Here is an 8,893-nt window from a genome sequence, read left to right on the forward strand (position 1 = left end):
TCCTGCTGCACAAGCACCAAGATTATGTACAGCAACCCTATGACATAGTGGAATTTTGCCCAGTTCATAAATAAGCCGTCTGAGGCTTCAAAAGGATATTTAAACTTTTAGCTCCTTGAGAAGGAGCTTTGGAGATGCTTGTCCCTGGAATTTGGCCTCAGCTCTCTGCGGGGCAGGTGGGTGTTGGGAGTTCAAGGGATACAATAATGAGGCTCATTTTCGAGGGAAAATGATTTTATGAGCTCAAATTTAGGCCGTGTGGATAACAGAGATGAGCATGAGATTAGCTGACCCTGAGTTTTAAAGTTGTTTTTATGGGAAACTAGTTTCTTGAGATTTTAAACGGATCTTAGATTTTAAGCCCTTTTGCTTTCACAAGTCTGAATTACCCCTGTGCAGTCTGTCCATAAGCTGGTGTTTCTGTTTTCCACAGTTGTGTGCACGTTTCTTAGGAATGATCTTATCCAGCTTTGATGGGATTGTCCCTGTCTTGGTTTGTCATTATTTGCTTCTGTCTCTGGTCACAGTGAAACATTACTTCTTCTAGAACACGAACAAGGATGTTAAAAGCTCTCAGTATCTTGACCACCTCCTGAACTTGCATCACAAGTGAATTTTTTATACAGTTGAATAGATGTAAACTCAACGTCTGTAAAGTTTAAAATGCTAATGTGGTGTCCTGAAATTGAGGCAGCACCTTTGTCAGTTTCTCATGCAGACCCACATGGGCCAGTCAGTAAAAGGCTTTCCCTTTTCTCAGCTGTCCTTGGAACTGTCCTTGATGTCACACACTCACAGTCAACGTGCGGCATCACGTTAAGTGTACGGCACGCTTTTGAAGATCACAGTGTTGACTTTCGGTTTTAAAGATGCCCTAACATTTTTTTCTTTCAGCTCATATGTTAGATTTGATATCATTCGAAGGATCCTGACCAGGGTTTTTGGGTGCAACGTCATCATGGTGATGGGAATTACAGACGTGGATGACAAAATAATCAAAAGAGCCAATGAGGTAGGTGTGGATTGTGTTGATGACGCTTTGATTGATTAGTGTTCTAACCCCCATTTGATACTCCTTATTTGCACTTCACAAGACTTACACCGTGGCCCTGCGAAGATACTCCGACAGGTTATCTTCCTGAATCGTCTCATTGCTTGGAGCCTTCCCAGCCTGAATGCAGGCCCTTTCCTGCCCCCTCAGCCTCCAGGGTAAATACCTCACTCCCTGTTTACAGAGGAAAGTCAAAAGGCCATTTTGGGGCTAGGGAAATGTAGCTCATAGGAGGTTTAATTTTCTCATTTGTTAAGTGAACAGAGTGCTTCTCTTATATCTCATTCAGCATTTAGAGGAAGTCTTGGGGGTAGATTCTAACGTAGGGATTAAATAAAATAGTTATATTTTTTATTTTTAAAAATTTTATTTATTTTTTTGGCCATGCCACGTGGCTTCTGGGATCTTAGTTCCCCGACCAGGGATCGAGCCTGGGCCCTCAGCGGTGAGAACACAGAGTCCTATAACCACTGGACCACTAGGGAAGTCCCTGTAGTTCTATTTTTATTTATTATTCATTTATTTATTTTGGCTGCACTGGGTCTCAGTTGCGGCATGCAGACTGTTAGTTGTGGCATGCATGTGGGATCTAATTCCCTGACCAGGGATCGAACCTGGGCCCCCGGCATTGGGAGCACAGAGTCCTAACCATGGGACTGCCAGGGAATTCCCTATAGTTTTATATATGTGTATGTGTATATATATATTTTTTTTTAAAATAAATTTATTTATTATTTTATTTTATTTATTCTTGGCTGTGTTGGGTCTTCATTGCTGCATGCAGACTTTCTTTAGTTGTGGCGAGTGGGGGCTACTCTTCATTACGGTGCGTGGGTTTCCCCATCGCTGTGGCTTCTCTTGTTGCAGAGCACGGGCTCTAGACGTGTGGGCTCAGTAGTTGTGGCGCACGGGCTTAGTTGCTCTGCGGCATGTGGGATCTTCCTGGACCAGGGCTTGAACCCATGTCCCCTGCATTGGCAGGCGGATTCTTAACCACTGTGCCACCAGGGAAACCCCCTATAGTTATATTTTTAAAAGTCTGCTTTCAAAGATACACCTCTTCTGCTTTTTATGATTAGCAAGTCTCTATTATAACAATTATGTATTATATCTATAACAGTTATCTCTAACGATCTATAAAAAATTGTTAAATTATCTAATTTACAGAAAACCTACATAGAGTACCTTACATCCTGTAATTTTTAAAATGTATGAATATATATTTATATAGTGTTTTTTTAGAAAACGAGTTTATACTTTATATTGTTCGTAACCTGCTTTTTCCACTTATTGCATTTTGAGTGTTTTTTCATGTTAAGTATTCTTAAACATTTTTAAATAGTCTTACAACCTTCCGTCACACAGACATTGTACTTACTACCATCCTTACTTTGGGACTCTTGCATTCCTCCCATATTCCGTTATTTTCTCTCAGATTTATTTCCTAGAAACCCCATCTTCCTATTTCCTACCGATTTGCCTTTTTAATAACTAGACAGCATTCCGCTCTTGGGGGCTACTCAGAGATTCCTCTGGACCTCCCCGTCTCTGACTGTTTTTATTGTTTCTAGGTGTTAAAAATAGTGCTGCAGTGAATTTCTTTTTCTCCCCCTCTGTTTTGTTTGCTTAAATATTTTTCCCAAGGTGGAATTACTAGGTCAAATGATGAGCAGTTTATCTGATACGATTTGTCACCCTTCTTGGAGTTGGATCATTTCAGAGAGAGGTTACCAGCAGTGCCGAAAATGGGTTCCAACTTTAGACATATTTCCTCACGTCCTCAGCACAGCAGGGTTTCCCATTTTTACTTAGTCTGGATAGTTCAGTCAGTGTGTCGTGTTCCCTTACAGTGGACTCGACTTCCGTTTCCAGGACTGTCCCTGAACTTCATTGACCATCCGGGTCCAGGCTCAGGCCTGGGACAGAGGCTTTGTGTGGACAGAGGTGAGACAGACAGTTCCTGGCCTCCGGACCTTGTGTCCGGCGGGGCAGACGGACCCTCAGACGGATGCCCTGTGTGTGACTTAGTTTATTTTGTAAGCCCAGATTGGGGGTGGGGTGCAAAGAGGATCACTGCGCCTTTCCGGAATTCAGAAATGACTTATCGGAGGAGGTTCGCCCACGCAGGATGTTAAGCGTTAGGAAGGGACTGGCACGTGAAGAGCGAGACATTCTGGGTGGAGGGGAGAGCGTGTCCTGCGTGGAAGCCAATCCTGCAGGATCCCTGGCACGTGGGGCAGGCGGTGCCAGCTGGCGAAGCTGGGCGGTGGGGGGGGCGTCCTGGCCTGGACGATGCCCTGGGAGTTGGGCTTTGTTCCGTAGACCGTGGGACCTGCCAGCATGGGACCAGCTCGGTGCAGTGGGAACAGCCCGCTCTGGGGCGGGGGGATGCGACCAGGGACAAGGGCCTCGGGGAGGGCTCGGTGGGTGCCCTGCACTGGGGGAGGGTGCGCGCTTCGTGAGTGGAGAGAGAGGGGGTTTGAGGTATCGGAGGAAACCCAAACCAGTCTGAAGCTCAGCTCAGGGCTGTGTTGAAATAAAAATATGCATGTGGTCTTTGTCGTGGTTCCTGGTCCACAGCTGGAGTGATAGTGTCTTTTGTGAGCTAATGGGATGACCAGTGGCTGGGGCCCCTAGATGGTGTTGGGATGGGGGCTGGTGCCAGAAAGACCAGCCATGAGTTGAGCTGGAACTTTCACTCCCACCTGCATCCCTCCACCCCTGCCTACCTCCTGGCGGGGGAGAGGGGCTGGAGGTTGAGCTGATCACCGATGGCCAGGGATTTAATCAACCTTCCCAAGGATGGAGCCTCCATAAAACCCCCCGACGATGGGCTCTGGAGCTTCCCGGTTGCTGGACATGGAGGCGCTGGGAGGTGGTGCCCACCCGGCCCCCCGAGGGCATGTACGCCCCCCCCGCAACCTCGTCCTGCGTGTCTTGTCCACGGGGCTGCTGCTGAGTTGTGTCCTTTATGTAAACTGATAATGGGAAGTGGAGTGCTCTCCTGAGTTCTGTGACTCGTTTCATCAAACCCCCAAATTTCTAGTTGGTGGAGAAAAGTGCTGGTGGCCTGGGGACCCCACTGCTGCAGGTGTCTGAAGTGGGGCAGTCCTGTGGGACTGAGCCCTTAACTTGCAGGGTCTATGCTGACCCCAGGAGCTGGTGTCAGAATAGGATTGATGGGGCTTCCCTGGTGGCGCGGTGGTTAAGAATCCGCCTGCCAATGCAGGGGACACGGGGTCGAGCCCTGGCCCAGGAAGATCCCACATCAACTAAGCCCGTGTGCCACAACTACTGAAGCCCACGTGCCACAACTACTGAAGCCCACGTGCCACAACTACTGAAGCCCACGTGCCACAACTACCGAAGCCCGCGTGCCTAGAGCCTGTGCTCTGCATCAAGAGAAGCCACCGTGATGAGAAGCCGGCGCACCGCAACGAAGAGTAGCCTCCGCTCGCTGCAACTAGAGAAAGCCTGTGCGCAGCAAAAAAGACCCAATGCAGCCAAAAATCAATAACAATCAAATAAATAAATTTATTTTAAAAAACAAAACGAATAGGATTGACTTCCAGCTGGAGTCAGAGGGTCGGAGAAGTGGTTGGCATTGGAAAAGACACACCATGTTTGGTACCAGAAAGGAGCCACCGCAGGGCTGGAGGTGACGATCAGGCGGTGCCGGCGCTGGCAGTTCATCATCCCATCCCTGGTTCTCTCTGACGGTTTAGTTCGAGCCCTGGCCTGATTCCGTCTGCCTGGTCTCCAAATCCCCCGCCTGTGTCCGGTGTCCCTGCGGTCAGGTGTCCACCCTGGCAGGTGTCCACCCTGGTCCACCACCGGAGCCTAGAGGCGAGGTCACAAGGTGCCGACGTGGGAGCTGCCCCTTCGTGGGGACCTGTGAGGGAGGGGGAGACGGGCGTGGGGCCGTGCGCTGCTGTCGCTGTCCCTCTGCCCTGCCACCGGAGCCGTTTCCCAGGGCCGTCTGACTTCAGTTTGTGCTCAGCCACTTGCTGGGGTGGCAGCCCTAGGGTCCTAGAGTGGAGTTTTTGAGCGAACACGATGCAGGAAGGAGTGTCCTATCGTCCACGGTGAGGACAGACCAAGGGGAAGGCGGGGGGCAGGCATGCGACGTCCCTCTGGAATCTGCTGGGATCCGGGCGGGTGCCGAACAGGGTCCGGGACGCTTGGTGAGAAGGTCGGTCCCGCGACGCAGAGCAGGGTGGACGCTGGAGCCCCGCCTTGCTGGCCGCGGGTAGGACGGAGAGGACAGAAGCCTGTGACCTGGCGTGGCAGCTGGGTGAGTAGCCTGCAGGAAGCCCGCTGGGCCGGCGTCTGGAAGTGCAGGCTGCTCAAGAAGGAAGGCGCCCAGGTCGGCGTTTCACCTGTCCTCACGCCCAGCCTGGACGAGAGGCCGCGCAGCCGTGTCCCCGCACTGGGTGCTTTGGGGTTGGCTGTGAGTCTTCGGAGTCGGAGGTGGAGCTGTCCAGCCGTGGCGGGGTCTTGGCGGGTGGGCGCCAGAGGGGAAAGATGGGGTGGTCGGGGGGTTAGGGGAGTGTCAGCCGCGGGGTGAAGGCCGGGAGCCTGGGGAGGGAGGGGCTGGGCGTCCGCGAGTGCAGGAGGATTGGGGCTTCAGAGGGGCCCCGCGGGAGGCGTCACTTGCTACTTTATAAAGAACTTGCGCTACTTAGAACGTGAGAGTTGGTAGGATTGGTTAAAGATCCTAAGCGTAGAGAGTGTTTTAAGTTTTGACACCTGAGCGTTTCAGTACTTATTACACAGCAGGGTGCTAACCTGGCATCAAAGGGTCTCTTCTGTCCTCAAAATGAGAGTTACTTCAAGATGATAAACCATTCATCTGACACACAGAGGTACGAAGATACCTAATTTGTTTCTTAGGATCCAGCAGAGAGGCTGTTCTTTTTACTGAAGGCAAACTTTGTTGACGACGGCCACACCCTTCATGCCATCTGCTCCAGCACTTGCTCTTAAAATACTTTAAATTATAATATTTCACTTTTCTGAATCACTTTCTTGACTCTAATTTTTGGCACAGTTTTATAGTTGTCAGGGATAAAAACCGCAGGAGGATTTCTGGGGTAAGGATGAAAAGAAACGAGGTGTATTCGCATGGTCGCATTCTGTGTTAAGAAAAACAATGATAAACGTCTCAGCGATTCAAGCCGAGTTACTCTCTCTGTGCTTTGGAACCCTGGCCTGCGTGCCCTTCCCTCCGGGAGGAAGGCTGGACGCGCAGCTGAGGGCGAGGGCTGGACCGGCGGGGTCCCCTGCCAGGGAGAGCTCAGCTGAGGTGATCCGGCCGGGGTCTGAAATAACAGGGACCAGGACCCCGTGTCAGCAGCGCCTCCTGTAGGTTGTTCTGTGTAGAGAGCAGCGCGAGCCCCCGTGGGGTGGGCCCAGCTGCCTAGAACTAAAATGTTAGTTTTGGAATATGATTCCCTCTCCCCCAAGCCAGCAACAGCTCGTGCCCACTTCCAGTTCACTGTCACCTGTGAGCGCTCGCAGCTGTCCTCACCACGCGTGGAGGCAGGACATGCCTGTTTGCGCAGAGGTGTCCCCGATGCGCCGTGTGTCCGTATTATCGGAGCTGGACACGCTGATCCTAGAGCTCACACGGAAGAGCAGAAAGCAAGAGTAGCCAGGACAAGGGAGGGAGTAGCCCTACCAGATGTCAAAAGTTAAAAACCTATAGAAAGTTGTTGTTTTTAATATATTCTCTCCCTTTTCTTAGCACAGCTTTACTGAGGTGGAACAGACCTGGGGGAAGCTGCACGTAGTGCACACAGCGTGTGCAGCCCGATAAACCCTCCACACCTGTGACCATCACCGGTGTCGGGATGGTGACCGTTACCACTCTTCCCCCCAGAAACCCCATCCTCCAGCCTCCCTGCGCCCTACCCCGAAGCACCCCTGTCCACTTTCTGCGTCTCTGGGGGCTGTAGAGATTAAACATTAATTTACCGTTACATGAAGAGACAGACGATGGAACACACTAGAAAGTCCAGAAATAGACACAGTAAATCATGGAAATTTATTTTATGATAAAGATGGCATTTCAGATCATTGGGGAACAGATGAATTACTCAGTAAAAAGTGTTGACAGTTGGGTAACCATCTGGGGAAAAAAAATAAACCAAAGTTGGATATATGCCTCATAGCCAAATCTGAAGCAGGTCGGATTTCACATAAGAGAAGTGGAACCACAAATTACTGGAATAAACCTTGGGGCACTTTTTATAGCCTCGTGTTGGGGAAGGCTTTCCTAAGTTTGTTTCCAAACCCAGAAAAGATGGAGAAATGTAAAAGATTGCTAAATATAAAAGTGAAATTTTCTGCCTGCCATAAAATAGCCATAAGGTTGAAAGACTGTGAAAAAAATGGAAATTCACGCTGGGGATAAAAGGTTGATTTCTTTTAAAAAATACTTCCTACATATCTATAAGAAAAGACCTAAAAGACCTACAACTCTGTAGAAAAAAGGTTAATTTCAGATGGTTTAGTGCAGATGGTCCCTAAACACGTGAGATGTTCGAGCTCCCTCAAAATATGAGAAATGCAGCTTAAAGATGCAACGAGAACGTGCTCTTTCGTATCGCGTCGACGAGGTCTAGCCATCCGCCAGCACTGTGCACGATGGCGGGTCAGGTTCAAGCTCCTCCGGAGGCGCCGCCAGCAGCCTGCCAAGGGCGTGCGTGTGTCCTCGACCAGGGCGTCACGTGCAGGCCTGTAGCTCAGGCTGCGCACTCGCGTGGGTGTCACGGCCGGAGACGGCGAGAGCGCGGACCGGGTGGTGCGAGGTTCACGCCCGGCTGGGAGACGGGCGCGGACGCAGGCCTGCGTGGGAAGGTGGCGCTCGGCGCACTGCGTGCCCGGGTCCGGGATACCGTGTGGCATCAGCTGAGGCGCAGGCGCGTGTGGGGCTTTCGAGAGGAGGTACATGCGTGCAGCTGGCCGCACTAGTGCTCCTGGGACGACTCTGCCGGTGTTTGCCTTGTGGGAGGGGGGCCGGGCTTGGGCACATTGACGTTGCTCGTGTTCTCCATGAGAGAACTGCCGTGCAGGAGACAAATCAGCTAAATACCGATCAGATAGAGGCTGATCTTTGGGTCCCACATTGCGTTTTATTTGAAACTTCTCAAACGTCACAATGACACCGAGTTTTTCGGCGTTATTGTTCGGTTGGCCTCTTGTCCTCTGGATAGATGTACGGTAGCAGATCTCTTGTTTAGGAGGTCTGCTGCGCCACAAGGCCACGCTCAGGAGAAGGCCCAGTGGCTCTGGGTGCCCTGTCTGCGCGGGAGTGATATGAACAAGGGTCTTGTGTCCGCAGAGCTGTCTCAGCCGTGTGCACGGGAATCCCCAGAGCCATCTAAGGGGTGACTCGGTGGGACTCTCCACCTTGCAAAGAAGGCTGAGGCAGAGAGGTTTGTTGTCTTGCCCCAGACCACGCAGCCAAAAAGACACTTCGTTCACCAGGTTTATTTCTTCAGTAAACGTTCCTGGCCTCGGTTTCCAGGGCGATTCCTTTTTCGGGCCCTGGGCTGGGACGAAGGTGGCCTCAGGGTGACGGGGCTCGGGGGGACCTTCCACATGGGGAAGTTTCCTTGTCCTCCGGAGCGGGAGTGTCTACACCCTGACGCTGTTTCACGGGGTGGGGTGAGGGGAGCAGACGCAGGTGCCGGCGGAGTTGAGAGCTCACAGTCGTGGGCCCGCGTAGGGTTTCAGGACGTCAGGGTCGGGCTCTGTGCTGGGAGTGTTTTTCTGCTGAAAAGTAAGAAGCGCTCTAGGGAGGATTGTCGTGTGTGCCGGGCCCCCCCCCCCCCCCCC

General features: G+C 51.4%; 1 protein-coding gene across 1 annotated transcript in view; it reads left to right on the forward strand.

Moving 5' to 3' along the window:
• The window catches only part of CARS2 (cysteinyl-tRNA synthetase 2, mitochondrial), a 37,236-nt gene that overhangs the window by 3,106 nt on the left and 25,237 nt on the right, over nt 1-8,893 (forward strand). The window contains exon 3 of the mRNA XM_007455323.1: nt 895-1,012. Coding sequence (XP_007455385.1) covers nt 959-1,012 — 54 coding nt within the window. The 5' untranslated portion in view covers nt 895-958. The remainder of the gene's footprint in view (nt 1-894; nt 1,013-8,893) is intronic.

This window comes from Lipotes vexillifer, unplaced genomic scaffold (assembly GCF_000442215.2).
Source record: "Lipotes vexillifer unplaced genomic scaffold, Lipotes_vexillifer_v1.1 scaffold132, whole genome shotgun sequence".
Taxonomy (NCBI): domain Eukaryota; kingdom Metazoa; phylum Chordata; class Mammalia; order Artiodactyla; family Lipotidae; genus Lipotes; species Lipotes vexillifer.